At 44.8% G+C, this 22,252-nt stretch overlaps 1 protein-coding gene and 1 pseudogene across 1 annotated transcript in view; both read right to left on the reverse strand.

Moving 5' to 3' along the window:
- Positions 1-10,308: 10,308 nt before the first annotated feature.
- On the reverse strand, positions 10,309-11,130 carry LOC130864044 (N(G),N(G)-dimethylarginine dimethylaminohydrolase 1-like; annotated as a pseudogene).
- Positions 11,131-15,040: 3,910 nt separating this feature from the next.
- Positions 15,041-22,252, reverse strand: part of Fa2h (fatty acid 2-hydroxylase) — a 52,507-nt gene continuing 45,295 nt past the window's right edge. The window contains exons 5-7 of the mRNA XM_057753771.1: positions 18,774-18,946; positions 17,573-17,825; positions 15,041-16,412 (exon numbers count right to left, since the gene is read on the reverse strand). Of these exons, the coding sequence (XP_057609754.1) occupies positions 16,333-16,412; positions 17,573-17,825; positions 18,774-18,946 (506 nt within the window). The 3' untranslated portion in view covers positions 15,041-16,332. The remainder of the gene's footprint in view (positions 16,413-17,572; positions 17,826-18,773; positions 18,947-22,252) is intronic.

Below are 22,252 nucleotides of genomic sequence, written 5' to 3' on the forward strand. Positions count from 1 at the left end.
TTCTGTCTTTCACTGCCTAAGCTTGGATGTCCTGAAACTTGCCCTGTAGACCAGGCTGGCCTCAAACCCAGAGATCTGCCAGCCTCTGTTTTCTCAATGCTTGGATTAAAGGTGTGTCCCATCATATCAGGTTCTAAGTTTTTGTTTAGTTTCTTCCCACAAGTTGGAAACTTACCTGGATGGGATCTTGCCCTGAGGTCACCACTCCCACCACTCCCTTTATTTCATTTCTTAATCCTTGAACACAGAATTTAGCTTCATTCCACATTCTGATATTCTTTTTCTCCTCAAAATTTACTTTTTGTAATTTACCCTGCTCAGCTTGCTCCTTTTCATTATAAATCTTTATTAGAGTTAACACTAATAATCACATGACAGAATCTATATTAGGCTGTTTTTGACATTTCTTCTACCAACAGAATTAACCCAAAACTTTCCACTTTAGCCTCAGTCAGACTCTTAGAATAAGGGCAAAAGGCAGCCACTTTCTTCATCAAAATATCATGGGAATGATCTCTAGGCAGCATACCGAAATTCTTCTCCGAAACCTCTTGAGTGTGCTCCTGACAGTGCAAGAGACCCTTGGTACTTCTGTTTCCTAAGCTCCTACTAGGATGGCTCATTATTCAGTGCTTAAAACATTCCACTGCTTTCATAGCCCAAAGTCCCAAAGTCCAAATCTCCCAAAGAAACACACGGTCAGGCCTATCCCAGCAGTACCCCAGTCCCTGGTACCAATTTCTTAGGGTTTCTATTGCTGTGAAGAAACACGAAGGCCATAGTAACTCTTATAAGAAAAGCATTTAGTTGGGGTGCTCACTTACAGCTTCAGAGGTTCAGTCCGTTATCATCACGATGACGTGCAGCAGACATTGTGCTGGAGGAGCTGAGAGTTCCACATCTTGTAGACAACAGGAAGTTGACTGATAGCCACCCTGAGGGAAGCTTGAGTGAAAGAGACCTCAAAGCCCACCCCCACAGTGACACACTTCCTCCAGCAAGGCCACACCTCTTAACAGTACCACTCCCTCTGGAGCCTCTTTCTTTCAAACCACAACAAATGGGCAGATGTAGTTACTTTGGGCCTGTGTACTTGGAGGCTGCTTGCTTGTTCCTGGCTACCCAAACCCGAAATAATCACACAGAAATTGTATTATTACAACACTGCTTGGTCTATTAGCCAATTAGTTTAGTTTTTCTGCTTAACTCTATTCTCCCCTGTCATAGGCCCAAGCAGCTTCTTTATTCCTTAACCAATAAAAACAATACATATACAGAAGGACTTCCCACATCAGGCCTACCCAGTTGGAGGCTGTCTGGGGGCTTAGTTTATTCATTTTCTCATTTATTTGATACTTTCTGATTTGTTGTCTCCCCACACACATTCCCCATAAGGTCTCAAGTAGTCCAGGCTGGCCTGGAACTCTTGATCCTTCAGTCTCTCCCTCATGGATTTTGGGATTACAGTATAACGTCACACTCATTTCATGTGCTGCTGTGGATTAACCCTTCACATGCTCCAGTAGACAGACCCTAGATTGGGTGGGACATCTTATTACCTTGGTTTTGTTCTTGCTTTTTAAAATTTTGGTTATTTTAATAGGGGTGTGGCTATCTCAAAGTGATTTTAGTTGGCATTTCCTTGGTGCCTAATGATGCTAAGATCTTTCATAGGCTTTTTGCCATAGTATTGCCTCTTTGGTGAATGTCTGTGTTTCTTGCCCATTTTCATTTTCTTTCTTTTTTCTTTCTTTTTTTTTTTAGACAGAGTTTCCATGTGTAACAGTCCTAGATGTCCTGGAACTAGCTCTTGTAGACCAGGCTGGCCTCGAACTCACAGGGATTCACCTGCCTTTGCCTCCCGAGTGCTGGGATTAAGGTGTGCACCATCACCGTCTGGCTTATTTTTTTTAACTGGTGAGTCTTGAGAGTCCATGTATTACAATTTTTTGTTTAATAAATATTTGGTATCCAAATGGCAATGAAGCAACAGCTAAAAATAAACTTGGCCTAAACCTCAACCATTATACAAAAATTAACCCCAAAGGATTGTAGATTTAAAATGTAAAGCAGAACTAAGAAAATGTCTAGAAAATGGTGAGAAATTAGCAGAATTAAATAAAGGCATCTTTTCCTACTAAGAAAATCTGAAAACATTTAAGTGACTCTAATGGGATTGGCCCCGCATGCACATGTGTGTGTGCACTCTCCTTTAGGCAGGTGTGTGGAAGCCGGGGGGGGGGGGCGACATTAGGTTTCTTCCTCAATTGCACCACCATCTTAGTTTGTTTTTTTATTTGAATTTTTTCCTTTTTTGTAATTTTTTATTGATATTTATTGAGCTCTACATTTTTCTCTGCTCCCCTCCCTGCTTCTCCCCTTTCCCCTTCAACCCTCCCCCAAGATCCCCATGTTCCCAATTTACTCAGGAGATCTTGTTTTTTTTTACTTCTCGTGTAGATTAGATCTATGTAAGTCTCTCTTAGTGTCTGCATTGTTGTCTAAGTTCTCTGGGATTGTGGTTTGTAGGCTGGCTTTCTGTGCTTTAAGTTTAAAAACCACCTATGAGTGAGTACATGTGATAATTGTCTTTCTGTGTTTGAGTTACCTCACTCAAAATAATGTTTTCTAGCTCCATTCATTTGCCTGCAAAATCCAAGCTGTCGTTATTTCTTTCTGCTGTGTAGTACTCCATTGTGTAAATGTACTATATTTTCCTTATCCACTCTTCGATCGAGGGGCATTTAGGTTGTTTCTAGGTTCTGGCTATGACAAACAAAGCTGCTATGAACATAGTTGAGCACATGTCCTTGTGGCATGATTGAGCATCCTTTGGATATATACCCAAAAGTGGTATTACTGGGTCTTGAGGAAGGTTGTTTCCTAATTTTCTGAGAAATCGCCATACTGACATCCAAAGGGGTTGTACCAGCTTGCACTCCCACCAGCAATGCAGAAGTAGCATTACTAGGTCTTGAGGAAGGTTGTTTCCTAATTTTCTGAGAAATTGCCACACTGACATCCAAAGGGGTTGTACCACCTTGCATTCCACCAGCAATGCAGGAGTGTTTCCTTTCCCCCACAACCTCTCCAGCATAAGTTGTCATCAGTGTTTTTTTTTTTTTTTAAAGTTTATTTATTTATTTAGTATACAGTGTTCTGTCTACATGTATGCCTGCAGGCCAGAAGAGGGCACCAGATCTCATTATGGATGGTTGTGAGCCATCATGTGGTTGCTGGGAATTGAACTCAGGACCTCTGGAAGAGCAGTCAGTGCTCTTAACCACTGAGCCATCTCTCCAGCCCCCTCATCAGTGTTTTTGATCTTGGTCATTCTTACAGGTGTAAGATGGAATCTCAGAGTTGTTTTGATTTGCATTTCTCTGATGATTAAGGATGTTGAACATTTTTTTAAGTGTCTTTCAGCCAGTTTAGATTCCTCTGTTGAGAGTTCTCTATTTAGGTCTGTACTCCATATTTTGGAGATCAGACCTCTGTCTGATGTGGGGTTAGGGAAGATCTTTTTCCATTCTGTAGGTTGTCGTTTTGTCTTGTTGACCGTGTCCTTTGCTTTACAGTTTCCGGAGGTCCCATTTATTAATTGTTTCTCTCAGTGTCTGTGCTGCTGGGGTTCTATTTAGGAAGTGATTCCCTGTGCCAATGGGTTCAAGTGTACTTCCCACTTTCTCTTGTATAAGGTTCAGTGTGGTTGGCTTTATGTTTGAGGTCTTTGATCCATTTGGACTTGAGTTTTGTGCATGGTGATAGATATGGGTCTCTTTTCCTTCTTCTACATGTTGATATCCAGTTATGCCAGCACTACTTGTTAAATATGCTTTCTTTTTTCCATTTGATATTTTTTGCTTCTTTATCAAAGATCAGGTGTTTGAAGATGTGTGGATTGATATCCAGGTCTTCTATTCGGTTCCATTGGTCCTCCTGTCTGTTCTTATGCCAATACCATGCTGGTTGTAATTCTAATTTTTATACTTGATATTTGTTCTTATTGTATATAGTTTTATATTGGGTTTGAAACTGCTATTTAGACAAAAGGGGGGAGTGCTGGGGAACTCCTTCAGCCAATAGCCTTTGAGATGCTGGACCAGGTTGGGCGTGGCCTTGGGTACTAAAAAATTCATGTGCTCGCTCATGCTCTCTCTCTTGGCTGCTGGGTTTGGTGTCTGCTCCTCGCTTGTCAGAGGACTGTAGATCTGTGAGTTTATTCCTAAATAAAAAAACCCTTTATTATACCCCATTCTGAGCTAGTGTGGGATCACTTTATTATGTTCATCTACAAATCTGAGTCCCCTAGAAGAGCAGCCAGTGCCCTTAACCACTGAGCCATCACTATGCCTCCTACCGTCTTATTTCAAAATGTTTCTAGTTTTATTTATTTTACATACATGAGTGTTGTGCCTGTGTACATGTATGTGTATCACGTGAATGTCTGCAAAAGTAAGGACAGGGCATCAGATACCCTAAACTGGAGTTACAGACAGTTGTGAGCCACCATGTGGGAACCCAGGTCCTCTTGAAGAGCAAGTGCTCTTAACTGCTGAGCCATCATCTCTTCAATCCCCACCACCTTAATATATATATATTATATAGTATATATATATATATATATATATATATATGTAGTATACAGTATTCTGTCTGCTTGTATGCCTGCAGGTCAGAAGAGGACACCAGACATCATTACAGATGGTTGTGAGCCACCATGCGGTTGCTGGGAATTGAACTCAGGACCTCTGGAAGAGCAGGCAGGCAATGCTCTTACCACTGAGCCATCTCTCCAGCCCCCACCTTAGTTTTTGATACAGGACTTCTCACTGAACCTGGAGATCACTATTTCAATTAGACTGGCTGGCCAGTGAGCCTCAAGAGCCTGCCTTCTCCCATTCTCCAGAGCTGGAATTACAGATATGTACTTTTTATATACATCTGGGATCAGACTTCAGGGGTTAGTGGTTATATATACATACATACACACATATTATATATATATATATACACATATACATAATACATACATACACACATATAGGCTTTCCAAGACAGGGTTTTACTGTATAGCCCTGGATGTCCTGGAACTTACTTTGTAGACCAGTCTGAGGCATTTTATTATAACTACATAAAATGGACTAAGGCAGAAGATTGACAGGGAGTAGCCTTAAGGCAGATGATGTCCCTGAAGACAGTGCTCAGCCAGCATGGGGAGGGGTTGACTGATGAGGAGACAGTTCGGTGTCTTGTCTTCAGGTAGTCTTTATGCTTCTCGAAGTTATCTCTCACAGGCCAAATGCCCGTAAAGAAAGCTCCAACCGTTGTGGCTGTTTGGAAATCCATACTACAGCATTCCATTTCCCTTCTCAAACAGGAAATGAGACAGGAAGGGCAGTCCAGAGAAGATGGGCAAGTTCTAGAATTTCCAAATAGAACTCTTGCAGGCTCATCATGAGGCAGAGCTGCACGTTGTCACCAGAGGGCAGCAGAGGTCAGGGACCAGAAGAAGAGGCACTGAGCAAAGCCGAGGCAGAGACAGACCTCTTGGAGACAGAGCAGACTTACACTAGCCGTTGCTACAAGTTGGATATTGTTCTGGGCACAAGAGGCAAGCATACAAAGCTCAAAGGCAGAGGTCAGAGTTAAGAGCTAAAAAAAGATGCTATAGAATAAAATTAAGGGGACAGTACTTCCAGCCATGCAGGAAAGACCCAAAGACAGTAGATTTGGGGTCATGACGAACAGAAACAAGGTGACCCTGGGTCCAGCCCTGGCAAGGCACTAGGTATTTGACAGAGAATCAGGAAAGGGAACTTTTTAAATCATTAATATCAACCTGTGGGCTGGAGAGATGGCTCAGCGGTTAAGAGCACTAACAGTTCTTCCAGAGGGCCTGGGTTCAGTTCCCAGCACCCTCATGGCAGCTCACAATTGCCTGTAACTCTACCTTCATGGGATCTGACACCTTCACACAAACATACATGCAGACAAAACACAAATGCATATAAAGTAGAAATAAATAAATCATTTTTTAAAAAAGTCAACCTGTGATTTTTCCCCCCACTGATCAGAATTTAAATAGTTCTTTTGAGCAACCTTTCTTGAACTTCTGCTGGGGCTGGACAAATTGTTTAAATGCTATTGCCCTTGGCTACCCACTGAGGTAAGACCCTATTGCTGGAGACACCACACAGTTTGGCTGCAGAACATAGAGAGATCAGTCTCAAGGCAACAGTAAACTTTCTCCTGTAGGCTGGTTGTCATAGTGACTGAAGGTGCAATTAAATTGCCAAGGAGAAAAGACATCAGTGGTCCTACCCACGACTGGACACTACGTGGTTTAATACCAACCTTCCAGGGAAGATATGTCCATTGGTGTAATAGCGGCATGGCTGTTATGGAGTAACTTAACTGATTTCCGATTGGATGTGAGGCCTGTTTCACTGGAGGGAATTTCATACCTGCTCCTGTAATCCTGGTCAAAGCTGGGGAGGTCAGAGCACTAGGGCAGAATCTGCCATTGCTATTTTGCTATGTGATTATGCTATCAAATTGCCTTCTAAATATTCACGTTTGTATTTGTAGACCTGGGCTGCTTTCAGAGAAGCTTTTGTACCAGGACAGCAGACATGGGAGGGATGTTCACAACTGGTCACAGAACTGAGAATAAGAGACTGAGTGTAGCCAGGTGGTAGTGGTGCACACTTTTAGTCCCAGCACTCAGGAGGCAGACGCAGGTGGATCTCTAAGTTCAAGGTCAACCAGGTCTACAAAGCTGGTGGTTTGTCCTGTCCCTTTAAGAGACAAGCCCCGCCCACTTCTGCCAAGGCAAGGGGATCTTCCTTCCTCTTACAGCCTGTGTTCAGGAGAGGTGGCTGCTGCTGTGGCTCCTCTCCTCTCCTCCGCTTCCCTCTCTCTCTGTTTCTCTCTCTCTCTCTCTCTCTCTCTCTCTCTCTCTCTCTCTCTCTCTCTCTCCCCCCCTTTCCTTTCCTCCCATAACCCACTGAATAAACTATACTCAAACCCTCTCTCTGAAGGGTGTGCCTATCCATCACCCACTGCGGCTCCTTGTGGGACCGGCTTCCCCACCAATGACCCGACCTGCCAAGGTCTCTCACCTGTCACCTCTTATCCGCCTGGGATCCACAGAGGCCTCGGATGGTGGGCTGTCCCTCATGGTCCGCACCCCTCGGGGAACTGCACAGCCTTTTATCTAAACCGTAACAGAACCTCCTTCAGGCAATGGCCTTTGAGAGGCTGGACCAGGTTGGGTGTGGCCTTGGGTACCAAAAAGATGCAGGCCCGCCCACGCACCCTCCCAACCTGGATGCTGAACTCATTCCTGTTCCCTGTTGTGACCTGTGAGTTCTCCTTTAAATAAAGAACCCCTTTCTATACCATATTCAGAGCTAGTGTGGGATTACTTCATCTTGTGTGGTCCTCTTCATCTGGCACCCACGTGGAAATAAGTCCCGCTTACTGGGGCACCCTCTCCTCGCTCCACAGAATTCCCAGTTCACCATCTTGGGCATGTTTCTCACCTGCAACCTGCCTAGGACTCCAACTTTCTCACCGCAGCCCGCCATTTCTTTCACACCAAGATGCCTGCGGCTTTACATCTGTCTGCTGTGCACATCATGGCTCAATACTAACAGAAAGCTTTGGGTTTTTTTGTTTGTTTGTTTGTTTGCTTTTTTGGTTTTTCGAGACAGAGTTTCTCTGCAGTTTTGGAGCCTGTCCTGGAACTCCCTTTGTAGACCAGGCTGGCCTCGAACTTACAGAGATCTGCCTGCCTCTGCCTCCCAAGTGCTGGGATTAAAGGCGTGTGCCACCACCACCCGGCTGGGTTTTTTTTTTTTTTTCTTTCTGATTCTGACCACCAAAAAACTCTCTCCGTGTACGGAATCTCTTTAAGTGCTTTTAAATTTGTCAAACAAAGCATATTTGTCATTATATAAGCAGGGCAATGCGCGCACTGATCGCATCTTTCTGCCGTCTCACCTACACACGGTTGCAACTGTGACACCTGCTGGCCAATAAAGATTATCACACCTAGAACAATTCACTGAAATTTCCTAAAGGAGGTAAGTAAATTAATAAATTTGAAAGCCGTATGATAACAGGTAATGTTACATTAGGAATTTAAGAACCATTTTTGCTCACACTATGGATGCTAAAGGCTCTGTGATTTGTCCTTTTTTTCACAGCACAACCACACTTCACTCTGTCGTGACTGTACTAGCTTGGCACACAGACTGGAAAACCACACGTTGCCTGGAAGAAGACAGGCAAGAAGATAAGAAGGCACAAACCTGACACCCCATGGAAATCATGTCTGAATTCCGTATAATGTTAAAGAGTGAATACTCACAAAGACTAACATGCAACCCTACACAAACCACGCCATTAAACTAGATTATTTCATCTTTCCTTAGAGATGGAGAGATGGTGGCCTTAGTAATTGGCTCTTAAGAGCATATAAGAACAACTAAATAAGAAATAACATATAAGAACTTGGAAAAAACCATATTATTCATCCATGATGAGATGTTTTGAAATGTGATAGTGACCAAGATACGGCTCGTTCACAGGATGTTCATAGTTAGATATTTGCGCATGATATGAGTGTAAAGTTAGGCAACAAGGAAGAGACGGAACATATTTCTCCAGAAAGTTGTCAAATAAACGTGAAAGAGGGACAGTGGTAAAGGAAATCTTGATTTCTAAGGGGTTACTCTTCCATCTGCTGAGGGGAAGGCAGTAAAGGCAATTCTCTTTTGCTCATCAAGACAAGGACCACTGATCACAAAGGGAGGTGAGGAGGGATAGATCAGAAAGGAATCTTTCTTTGTCTTCCCAGTTTTAAACACTGAATGGCAAACTGCAGGCTACGCAGCCAAGGTAGCAGTACCCGGAAGTCTGATGAAGTGCCCGGTTGGGTCACTCTTCCTTGTAAAGTGCCATGCCTTGGCTAGCCTGATTCTTCCAGCTCTAAGGAAAGGAATGCTCAGCCTTCCTCCTTTGCTGTCACCCCGTCCTTGGTAAGAGACCTGTTTCAGCTTTGTACGAGCTGGAGGTTGTGTAAGCTGAAGGCTAGAGAGGAAAGAAGTCTCAGCCAAATTCCACAGGAAACATTCATGGATATTTCACGGGAGACTAACACATTGTTTGAAGTTGACTTTAGGAACCGTTTCCTGATTGTGCACCTAGGCCGTGGGTGGAGGCAGCTCCCTCTGACTCTTACCAAACCAGCAACAGCCATTTTAGATGCTATGCCTCTTTGGAAGGAAATGGATTTTCAAGATCATAATAATTGTAAGGGGGTAGGTACAAGCTGAGTCAGAAAGAAGTTGAAAAGGGGGTGGGTGGGGCAGAGAAAGATTTTCTTCCATGCTCCTATAGGACCAGTCATGAGGCAAAATCATGGCATCTCGCTCAGTCTTTCTAAGATGTCCAAGTGGTTTTCCCAGGCTGCTTGGTCTAACAGTCCATATCAACCACCTGGGGCTGAATTTACCTTCCTAGGCATGGTAACAACCTCTTCCGGCATTCAGGTCTCCTGTAAACCCTATCAGGAGGTACCTCTGTGAGGTTCCTGTTCCCCAACCAGCCATTCTGATTTTGACCACAGTTCTGTTGAGGACCCACTGTGCTTCTCTAGGGAAAGGGAAGGCTGGTGGTGGTAGGAGATGTGGCCACGGGGCAGAGGAGGAGTGCACCCAAGGTGGACCTTCAGGAAGGCACCCATACTGCAAGACCTTGAACAAATCCAAGGTCCAGGTGCTTATGAAAGAAGTGGGAGAGGCCAAAGAAAGTACCCGGAAGAAAGGATTTCAGATTTTAGAAGAGAGAAGAATGGGAAAAATCCATGGGCCAGGGAATTTCACAGGAACCAAATGTGACTCATGATACAGAAAAGAAAAAAAAAAAATAATCCCTTGCTTATCTTGCTGATCAGGAAGACAGCCTTTAGAATACCCTGCACCTAAACCATTTCCACACTAATAACACCATCACCAAACCGAATGTTCCCACGCTATTAATCTCATGTTTCAATAATTCGTTAGTTCTGTATTTCCTAGGTTGTTTAATTCATTTAGCAATTCACAGGTTAGGTACCACCGCTGAGGTGAAGAAGGGCGTGGAAAATAAAGCAGTTCAAACTGGAATTAATTTTGTTTCCTGTAAACAAGAGTTAGCAGCACAGTGGCACAACAGATTGTCAAGGAAAACAGAGAAGCGGGTACAGAGTCATCAGCCCGGCTTGAGACACCTTGCTGGCCGCCGGGAAGGGACTCTGGCTCAGGAGTCTACCTTCTTGTTAATAAAAATGGAACAGCAGGTGAGTAAACCGCCCACCTTTTCCATTTCCCAATTGCTCACGGGGATCAGTAGATGGTCCTCCAGTTTCTCACGAACCTTTACACCTTCTGGGTGCCCTTTTGGGATTCGGTGCAGTAAGATGGGCCTTTTGTTAGGGATATTTAGATCTACACAGTTGGTGGTACAGTGAGACTCGGTCCTAACAGTGGTCCCTCATTTGCTGCATGATCTTGAGGGCCTTCTGCACAGATTCACTGGACCCTATGCAATCAGGTTGGGTCCAGCTTTGCTGCAGAAACTCTTCAGATGCAAAGAATTGGCCACAGGGACTGTGGAGACGGTGTAGTCCTTAGAAGTATCAGGCAAGATTTCAGCGCCTAAGCTGGTTTGTCCCTTCCGAAAGGCCCACAGAAAATTCTCTGCCTGTGAATAAGACATCACCACTATCTAAGGTTGCGTTTTCGTCTTTTGTCTCCACAATGTTGACTTGAAGTTTCTCCATTGCCTCTTTCATCATGTCAATCTTCTTCCTGCGGCTGGGCGCCTCGGGACAGGTGATGAGGCCAAGTCCTTCACTAACAGCAGTTGGGAAGGTTCTCGTAGGCTGTTGGCCAGAAGTTGCACCACCTGCTGCCCCAGCTTGCTGCCTAGCACGTCCACACAGAGCCGCTGTTGGCGCTCGAAATCTATCTCTTCGCCCTGGGAGCGCCTCAGCGTGTGGCAACACAGGGACTTAGGCAGCACCCACACCACTGCGTGGGTGGCCTGGCCTAAGATGACGGGGTGGCTGAGGCTGGTCATGGCTCACCTGGAGAGAGGGATTTGGCCTAGCAGCCGGGTCCTCCCAAGGGCAGCAGCATGCTCCCAGCTTGCAATCTAGCTGGCCGAGTATGCAAGCACCCGGAGGCTCCTCTTGACAGCCAATAAATGTGCTGCTGTGGGAACCCTGCCTACACCACTGAGCATATGTCCAGACCTGGGTTGCTGGCCCAGCACCTGCCAACCTACTCCTGTGCTCTCAGTATCAGCAGCATCCCTGCCTGGATCAGCAAGTATGGATGAGGAGGCTAGAGATTTCCTAGCTCTGATGCCCTCCCTGTGCCTAGGTGTCGTGATTTTTCTTATGCATACATTTATTTGATTTTGGGGATTAGCTTTGTTTTTCATATTGTATCCTTAAAAAATGGTTTGATAACATAGCCAAGAATGAGATACATTTAGAAATGATAGTTTTTACAGACTAGTAGTGAACAGCCCGCTGAAAAAATTAATACCATTGAAAAGGATAACATTAATTTGACAGACAAAATTCAACCCATGTCAAATGGTGCTGAGAAATTATCTGAAAGAATTCATACTGTTGAATTTGAATTTGACAATCAAAATCTGTTTTTAAAAAGTTATGATAGGTTAATGGATAGGACATCTCTCTAGGAAGGCAATATGCACACCATCCAAATAATGACCAAGGATGAGACGTTATCCTTACTGGACAAATTTCGTATCTTGCAATCATATGTGCAGAATAAGAACCAATGAAAGGAACAATAGCAGCAGAGAGAGAGAGAGAGAGAGAGAGAGAGAGAGAGAGAGAGAGAGAGAGAGAGAGAGAATGGATAATAGTAAAAACTTCTGAATTAAATAAGCTTGTATATTTTAAGGATGTGTTGACCTCACAATGGAAACCAGGAGATGTGCTATGCTGAGGAAGGGGTTTCACTCTTGTTTCCACAGGAGAAGAAAAATATGGATAACATCAAAATTAATAAAGATTCAATTTGTAAAGGAGAAACCTCCTGAGACAGAGAAATGACAGCTCACCCACAGAGGTGACAATTGAACAGGTGGTAAGAAAACCTCATAAGGTTTGAGGCAGGGTCCTGTTCTTGTCTTTGCAGGATAACATTCTTCAAAAAGTCAAGAGACCCTGGATGTTTAGATGCCTAAAGAGGAAAATATAACTATCCAGAAAGGATCACCAAGCAAAGAGAAATATGACTTATGTAGACAGGTCATCTGCAGTGTAAAATTTCATTTTCTGTACACACACACATATACTAACCAGTAGAATAATAGACTCACTTAAAATCAAAGCTGGTTTTGGAGTTGGAAAATGGCAGTCCTTCTCTAAATCCAAGCATGTTGTTAAAAGAAAAACTCAGAGTTTCTGTTTCATGTCATGAGCCATCTGGTATGGGACAGAAAGAAGAAAGATTTTAGGAAAAATTTTACTTTTCTCCATACCTATTTTTGTATATATCACCTCTTTCATTGAATATATGTCTATATGAATAATGTTTAAGTTTTCCACAATGAACAATAGATTTTCCTTCAGTAATCTTTGAAGTTTCCAGGAAGAAGGGGCCCCACAACGACTCCGCCTGGTTGATATGATGTCATGATATTGATAGTGCTACTATAAGACCAGTTTTGGTTACCAGCTGCTCAAGATGATTCCAACTTGGTTAGTTGAAATGATGCACCTTCTTACAATGTTCTGGCCAGAACCCCAAATAAGAACTACAGAAAAGCCCTACAGATTACTCAGAGACTATTTGCAAATATTACCAGACAGTAATCTTGGAACTTAACAATCATTTTACTTTCAGAGGATCCCATAGAAAGAACATCACCCCATGACAATTGGAAGTAATTCTAGAAGACGACAACCCTTCTCCCAAAAAAGTTTGTCCTCAGAGTTAGGGATATCAATTAGGGATTGATCATAACTGGTATATTGGGTTCGGGGTTGGGGTAGAAATTTTGTAGGCTTAGGAATCTCACAAAAAAAGGGGAATTGAATGGGATAATAGGTAGATTAGTGTGAGTAAACTCACATTAAAATAATAGTGAGTAATAGGGTGAATAATTTTGAGCTATTATTTATAGTCAGTTTACATTGGCATAGATTCTTACATATTGATTGATACAAGTTCAAACTATATTTTTTATATTGAATATGCTCCTATTTCTGCTTACAATATTTGTACACTTATGCAAAGCTATTTTGTCATATTGTATGCATGCATGTTTCTACCTTTGCTTAAGACATTTGGTGTTTCCTGTTGTTATCTGTGAGTCCCCCCCTTAAATAAAGAACCCCTTACTATATCCTATTAGGAGCTTGTGTGGGATTACTTTATTAGTGTTCCCCTTCATCTGGTGTGTTCCCCTTCACAAAGCGAGTTCCAGGACAGCCAGGGCTGTACAAAGAAACCCTGTTTTGCACCCCATCCTCCTGAAAAAGAGGTGGAGTGCTCAGTCCTAAACAGGACATCTGTATTAACGTTCTAATCACTAAGGCTCAGGGAACACGGCAGAAGAGGAGGCATTAAGAGTGTAAGAGCCAAGGGTGAGGAAGTGCAATGGGGTGCTGTCTATTGAAATCATGATCCTACAGCATCTGTGGTTACCTGCACAAGGTCTACACAAGATCCGCCCAGCCAGGATCCCAGCCTAGATGAAGTAGATGGTTGTCAGCTTCCAGTTTATACTGAAGAACTGCCAACAGTGGACAGTTGCTGAGGGAGGACGTTTTCATTTTGTTGTTTTGTTTCATTTTGTCTTTGAGGATGTGGCCACCTGGAGGATTACCCATGATCCCAGGGATGGCCCCACACCCATATGGATATAGGCAGCACTAACTGGACTTAACTGGTTGTTCTAGTTTGCCTTCTATTGTCGTGATACCATAAGGTGACCAAAAATAACTAGGGGAGGAAAGGGTTTGTTTGAATTACACATTACAGTCACAGTCCATCATGAAGGGAAGCCAGCAGGAAGTCTGGAAGTAGGAACTGAAAGAGAAGCTATGGAGGAACTTACTAGCTTGCTCGACTTGTTTTCTTATACAGCCCAGGCCCCCCTTCCCAGGGGTAGCACTGCCCACATCAATCATAAATCAAGAAAATGCCACCACAGACATGCCTTCAGGCCAATCTGATGGAGCCATTTTCTCGGTTGATGTCCTCCCTTCCCAGATGACCCTGGCTTGTGTCAAGCTGACAAAAAACTAACCAGCCCATGGATTATTAAAGATAGGTCATGAAACTCAGGGGGAGCATACTGGGGGCATACGGGAAAAGTTGGACGGGCGGATGGAGATTAGGTATGATCAGACTTGGGTGTACACATGCATGAAATTCTCAGAAATAAAAAAAAATCAAAATCCTCCCAGTGGTATGTTAAGGTAGATTGTGAGAGAGATCCCTTCAGAATTCAGACAACAATCAGAGATGCTGTCTCAAGAGATCAGTAAATGAAGAAATGAAGTAAGTCTGTATATCAGTAAATGAAGAAGTCTGAAGAAATCAGTAATAAGACTAAATATGAGGGCAGGTGAGATGGTCAGACCGGTAAGGGACTTGTCATAAATCCCAGTGACCTGAATTCAATCCCTGGGATCCATAACAGGCCTCCAGAGTTTAGTACTATTTACTCCATGGTGGAAGTGCCATTCAGACCATAAAACCCAGCATGTAGAGAGCAGCGATTAGACCAGGCTGGCCTCAAACTCAGAGACTCGCCTGCCTCTGCCTCTACCGGGGTTGAAGGTGTGTGCCACAATACCTGACCTGCCAGTCAGCTTTGCATTATCTCATTTCCCAGCACTGTATACAACCTGCTCAGAGTAATAACATCCTCCTTCCCAATCATGATGGAGTCCAGTCACTACCCACACACACCAACGGGTCTTTGTTGGTTTCTTCTCAATGTTTTTATTTTTCAAAATATACAATTTATTTACATCTTTATTTCACAACTGCAGTTTTGTATATTTATCTCAAAATCTCTAGGTAGCTTCACCGTAAACAGTACAAATCATAGGACCAGTCACACTGCTTCTCTTTAGTCTTTGCACCCATTGGGTTTTTGACAAGTTTCAAGTAGTAATGGCTTGTGGGTAAGAAAGGAACAAAGAGGAAGGCAAGATGATTTTTTTTCTTTACATAAGCTCAACACACAGGATTAGAAAGAGTCATCTATCTGACCAGCTACTTCATTTGGAGTCAGATTAAGAATATTTATGTAATTTATAAATAAGACTTTAGGAGCAGGGAGGGCTCTGGTTACAAGGAAGAATGGTCTCAGGGCGGGGAAGGCAATAAGGCACCCACGTGAAAGCCCCTTCTTGGCTTCAGGAGGCACTGCTGGGAGGGTCCTGAGTTGGGGCAGGCATCCACCTGTGTGGGTGGAAGCCAAGAATGGCCAAGGCTGGATTGGGGCTCTCACCAATGCAGAGACCTCTCCAGCCTCTTTTGGGGAGCAGTTTTGTGGTTTGGGGGCATAGGAGAGATGGAGAAAGCAGCAGTTGATTCCCAAAGACAAGGGGCTCCTGTCTGCCTCACAATGGATGCCAGCCATCCTCAGGCTTTTTGCCCAGGTAGATGAGTGCCGATTACTTCCACTGAGGCAGCTGGTAGTAGAGCTGATATCTGGGGTTGGCAGGGCCCAGAATGGCTGTCCTGGGGTCTGGGAGTGGCCCGTGGGAGGCATCGTGCTGTCCTTTCTTGGGATAGCCCTTCATTCACTTCTGAACCACCAAACTCTCTCAAGAGAGGGCAGGAGAGAAAGATGTGGCCACAGGCCTACATGGCATGCTTCTGCTGTGACACTGGTCCTCTGCTGCATAGGGAAGCTCCCAGGGAGCCCAGGGTTCTAAGGCACAGGTGGGGTCAGTTTCCTTCATGCCCCTTGGGGCCATTGTCTAGACCCTGAGTCAGTACTGAGGGCTGAAGCTTAGGTAGGAATGCCATTGGGGCATTCTAATTCTCTGAGAATGAGCCAGTCCCCAAGGGCCACTTGGCTATCAAGAGGATGCTATCCTCACACAGCAAGCCAAAAGGGAAGTCCTGCCTTAAGGTCTCCACCAAACTCCAGGGCTAGACACAGCCCATCCTGCCTGGCCAAGCTGATCTCGGTAGGGTCTGGATGGAGGCGGGGGTAGGACAGGGTGTAGGGGCCAGGGCTAGACTAAGGGCAGAGTAGAGGGTCTGGCGGTTGTCACTGCATCTTCGGGTGGGATTCCTCTGGTATGAGGGTGTGGAAAAAGTAATCCCACAACTTAGTACTGATGCCAAACCCTGCAGAAGGAGACAAATGGGGCAGAAGATCAGGTGTTGACCGAAGAGCAGAAAGAAATTTACTTGTAGAACTAGGGAAAATTTCAGTATGTCCCCGCTGGCCTTCCCAAGGGCCAAACACCTGTGTCTCTAGTGTTCCCCAAGACACAGCTGGTATAACCCCAGATTCCTTATGTGTCCTGAGCTCCTGGGTGGGCCTGGCCCTACCTGTATCCCCCCCCCCCCCAACATTGCTCTCCTTCAGTTTCTCCCTCTTCCTTGCAAGGTCAAGTTCATTCCTGCCTCGGGGTGTTGTTCCTGGAATTGCCACTTCCTAGATATCAGAGCGGCCTTCCTTTCATTTGGGTCTCAGCTCTAGTGACATCTGCAGTGACCTGTTCCTTGAATTTCTTTCTCTAGGGCTTTATATGCCAGCATGGTAGTCACAATGAACGCTGGGCTACTGAGTGCTGGGAGTGTGGCTAGGGCTTCAGAGGGACTGATTGATGATTCCATTCAATTCAAATTAAGTTTTGATGTGAACACATATATTTGACACAGTTACTGAATAACTCAGAAGTGTGTTTGGAGCAACTTATATCTGTGAATCTGTCTTTTTAACTATAGATTTTATTGAAAAACATAGATCAAGTATTTCTGACAAAAATTTAGCATATGAATTAAGATGTTCTCTCTACAAAATAAATAGTATAAGAGAATATAAGGTAGTTCATTAATGATTTTTATGTTAATTACAAGATGATAATACTTTGGTTATGCTAGTTAAATATATCATAAAATTTCCTTTTATCTTTTTTTTTTTTGAGACAGAGTCTTAGGATATAGCTCTGACAAGCCTAAAACTCCCTATGTAGACCAGGTTGACCTCAAACTCACAGAGATCTGCTGCCTGCCTTGGTCTCCAGAGTGTTGAGTTTAACCTAGGTTTTACCACACCCAGCCCAATGCTTTCTTGCTTTATTTTTTTTATGACACTTATCACTGTCTGAGATAATCTTTGCCATGTATTGATATCCGAGTTTGCCCCTCTCTGCATAGCTGACTACACAAATGAGCACTCTGTATATGCCATTTCCTGAATGGAGGCTGGCTTTTAGTTGGGGCAGAAACTGCCAAATAAATCAATAAACAAAAATAAAGCCTGGGAGGCTCAGTCTTACCTGATTTCTGGTATTCAAAGTGATGCTTGACATGGTGGGCCTTCATGTTGTACAGGTAGGAGCCCTTGTGTGGTGAGCCAAAATGCAGGTAGTAATGGGTCATGTCATAGAAGACATAGCCCAGGAGACCCCCTGCAAAGAGGATGCCTGCCACGGCCTCAGGCAGGATGAGCCGCAGGAACACATAGAAGAAGGCAATCACCAGAGAGGCTGGCACTGGGGGGAAGACCAGGCGGGAGCCATCAAAGGGTGCCTGTGGGCAGAGAGGTGTGGGTATCAGAGGCAGCCCAAGACTGGTAGCCTATTTGTGGTCATGGTATGTCAAAGTGCAGATGTTCCTCACGGAGTGGAGCAGTCAGATGTCCCAATGAGGGGACAGTGACCTGTCCTGGAAGGCTTGGTATCTTTGCAACTTTGGGACAGGTAGGTCAACAAGCCTGAAGGACCCAAAGAAAGTGTCCTTCTCCTCATTTCCTAGCCAGAATTGTACCTGAAAAACTGCCCAAGGACACCCATGCTCCTGGGACCACTTATTAGCTACAGCAGGAGTCCTGACCTCATATACCAAGTCCTTTGCAGAGGGGCTTCCTGGAAACTGAACCCTGGTGTTGTATGGGAGAGCCGCATACCAGCAACCTGGGTTAATACAGTCCGTAGTGGGAGGATCCTGGAAATTGAATAGGGTGCTCCCACCCCTCATTTCTCAGTTGGAAGCTTTTTTGAGGAAGGTTTACAGTGAACCAGAGAATCAGAGCCTAAGTCTTTGGCCCTTAACCCTCAAAGGAAGAGGGAGGGTTACTCAGTTCCTCGGTGTCCCCAAGCGTCAGTTTCCACTGTGGGATAGGAGCACAGGAAGACCGTCTTCAGTAGATACCCTTACAGGGGCGAGGGCTCTTGTCTGTTTTGTTGAATGAATGAGTTGTAAACATTAAAGATGATGAATTTGGGTGATGTATAGAATCTAGTGTCAATCATCGTGGTGTGGGCACAAACCTAGAGTATCACACACATCGTTCCTGCCTGGCTCAGATTAGAATGCCCAACCTAGTCAGACCCCTGGAAAACCTCAAATATCCTCCACTTCCATCACTCCAAGCCCAGAACCGGGTTCTCAGGAAGACTCCTGGGAAGTGGCGTTAGCTGCAAGGCTTCCTGCAGCTGGCTGTATGTGCTGGGGCCAAGCAGGACCCACACTGCTCACCTTGTGGTGCTGGCCGTGCATGACAAAGTGCAGCATGATGAGGTAATGGCTGTCACTGGGGGGCTTCATGTGGAACAGGAAACGGTGGATGAGGTACTCCACGAGGGTCCAGGAGACCATGCCCAACACAAAGAGGCCTGGGAACATGGACTTGGGCACCGCCACGGAATAATCTGCAGTGGAGCCAGAGAGATGCTCATGGTTGGTGGATGCCATGTACACCTGTGCCTGGTGGCTCTAGAGACCTTGCCAAGGCTATCTTGGGTGTTGTTGCCCTCTGTCTAGTAGCTATGGGCAGGTCACACTGAAAAGTCCTGTGGTAAAGTGGAAAGGAGGCTCTGAGGATCTGTAGTGCCCCCTGGGAAGGTTCTTTACTAGAGTGATGGGGTTATTGGTCAGAGAGCCAATGTTTTCCTAATGAGTACTCTCTCTCTCTCTCTCTCTCTCTCTCTCTCTCTATATATATATATATATATATATATATATATATATATATATATGAATGAGTGTGTGGGCAGGAAGAACAGGAAAGGCTAAATAAGGAAATGTCAATAGACTTGAAATCACAGTATCTGAGGAAAATGATCAGTCCGGATGTAGGTGGGAAGGCTGTGCAGGTACAGTTATCTGTGTCTGGATGGAGGCGGGAAGGCTGTGCAGGTATAGTTGTCTGTGTCAGGTATAGTTACCTGTGTCTGGATGGAGGCGGGAAGGCTGTGCAGGTATAGTTACCTGTGTCTGGATGGAGGCGGGAAGGCTGTGCAGGTATAGTTATCTGTGTCTGTATGGAGGTGGGAAGGCTGTGCAGGTATAGTTATCTGTGTCTGGATGGAGGCGGGAAGGCTGTGCAGGTATAGTTACCTGTGTCTGGATGGAGGCGGGAAGGCTGTGCAAATATCTTCAAGGTCAAAGTCCTTGAGATCCAGCCCTCTAATGACATCCCTGTTTTTACTCTTTGGTGTTATTCCTGTTTTCATTTTTGATCTCTAGATTTCAACTCTAGTCCTTCTGCTCCTGTCTAGTTTCCTCCATTTCTTCTTGGTTTTACCCTCTGTGATGGTTAATTTTCTTTGTCAACTTGGCTGTATTTAACATCTCCATGAAAACATGGAAACACACCTCTGTGTGCTTCTATGAGGGTGTTTCCAGAAACATTTAATCTGAACAGGGAAGAACTATCCTGAATGTGGACCACAGTGTCTGCTGGACTGGGGTCCTAGACTTGAATAAAAAGGCAGAAGTGCTGGGCAGTAGTGGCACACACCGTTAATACCAGCACTTGGGAGTCTGAGGCAGGTGGATCTCTGTGAGTTTGAGACCAGCCTGGTCTACAGAGTAAGTTCCAGGACAGGCTCCAAGGTTACATAGAGAAACCCTGTCTCAAAAAACCAGAAGGAGGAGGAGGAAGAGGAGGAGGAGGAGAAAGAGAAAGAGATGAAAAAGAAGGGGAAGAAGGAGAAGAAGGCGGAGGAAGAGGAGGAGAAGGAGAAGGAGGAAGAGGAGGAGGAGGAGGAGGAGGAGGAGGAGGAGGAGGAGGAGGAGGAGGAGAAGCAGCAGCAGCAGCAGCTCATTCTCCCTGACTGTGGTCTTATATGACCAACTGAGTAGTGTTCTGCCACCCAGACTTCCCAGCATCGATGGAATAGCCTCAAACTGGGAGCCAAGCTAAACCCTTACTTCAAGTTGCTTTTGTTATGCATTTTGTCATGGTAATAAAAACTTATACATCCCCCTTCCTCACAAGCTATACTTTCTCTCTTTAAAAAATAGTCTTATTAAGATACCATTCTTAAGATGACCATAGTGGTACATGCCTGTAATTTCAGTAATTAGGAGGCTGAGGTAGAAGGATCATTAGTTCAAAACCAGTCTGGGGAGAGCTTTTATCCTTATATGTAAAGATAAAGATATAGCCCAGTGGTTTTTAGCTAATTTTGAGTTGTGTGCCCATCATCATTCAAGAGATGGAACTGGATGTCCCTTCTCAGGTTCTACCGTGGAAACTGTGCCTGTCTTTCCAAACTCCCTGCTTCATAACTGGTTTTAGTCTAGGCTGGCAGCTCCCAGATCTATGCTTCCATCACACCTTCGGCTGGTCACGTGCTACCACGTGTCTTCCCATGGTATACGTAGGACTCCAGAGCTAACCCTTCCCAAATTAAACTAATCATCTTCCTTCCTTTGGGCCCCACCCATCCAGGCTACTCATTGGGGTTTCTCCTTGGGGAAACACCCAGAAGTTTACCAAGGCCTGTCACCTCCACCCACTTCAAATCTCTTTGGCAAAGTGAGAGAAGCCAGAAGCAAGGGCCACAGAGTACCTGGTCCCATTTGTGTGAAAGTCCAGAACAAGTCCATTTGTGGACACAGAGAGCAGAGGGGCAACTCTGTGGGGAGGAGGATGGAGAATAGGGAGCAACTGCCCATCCGGTCTGAGTTTCCTTCTGAGGCGACGAGAGGGCTTGAAACTAGATGGAGGTGGTGCCCGCACTAAAGGCCACTATGCTAGTCAAGTGCTACGTTAGTTTTATGATATGTGGATCTCACCTCCATTGGCATTTTGTTTGTTTGCTTATTTATTTATTTATTTATTTTTTTGGTTTTTCGAGACAGGGTTTCTCTATGGCTTTGGAGCCTGTCCTGGAACTAGCTCTGTAGACCAGGCTGGTCTCGAACTCACAGAGATCCGCCTGCCTCTGCCTCCCGAGTGCTGGGATTAAAGGCGTGCACCACTATTGCCCGGCTGTTTGCTTATTTATTATGGAGATAGCCTCCACATAGGCACATGGCTGAAGTGATGCTGTGTGGGGAAGAGGAATATATAGTTGTTTTTCTTGACAATGTCTTGCGCCACCATGCACAATCTGTTGTTTAAATCCATTTGTCTGTCTGTCTGTTCAACCATCTCAGTTCACTATTTTTCTTTCTAGATATTTATTTTTAAGTGTGTGTGGGGGGGCAGGTGCTCAAAAAGATTAGAGGTTTGTGATCTCCTGGAGCTGGAATTACAGGAAGGTAATTACAGCTGCCTGACACGGGTGTTGGGAAGTGAACTCAAGTCCTCTGCAAGAGCAGTACATGCTCTTCAGCTGCTGTGCCATCTCCCCAACCCCTGTTCACTGTTCTGATTCCCACTGCCTTATCACAAATTATACCCCAGGGCAGTGTCAGGCCTCCGTTCATGCTTCTATACCTTGTTAAACCATTCTGTGATACCTCATGGCCTCTACACAAAGTCTAGTCCTGCCAAACACAACATTCCATGTCCTTCAAGTCTTGATCTTCCAGCCATATCACCTGTCCAAGGGCCAAATCTAACCGCTAGTGGCTCCCACGCATACAGATTGCTGATGCTCTCCTCCCTGGAGTCCCTCCACCTTTCTTGTCCCTGGGGAGCCAATCCACGTGTCCCTGTCTTCACCCACTCTGGCTGGCTTGTGCATCTTGCTCTGCCCTAAAGCACTAGGTACTGTGATATC

The sequence above is a fragment of the Chionomys nivalis genome, chromosome 21, assembly GCF_950005125.1.
Source record: "Chionomys nivalis chromosome 21, mChiNiv1.1, whole genome shotgun sequence".
In the NCBI taxonomy this organism is placed as follows: Eukaryota; Metazoa; Chordata; class Mammalia; order Rodentia; family Cricetidae; genus Chionomys; species Chionomys nivalis.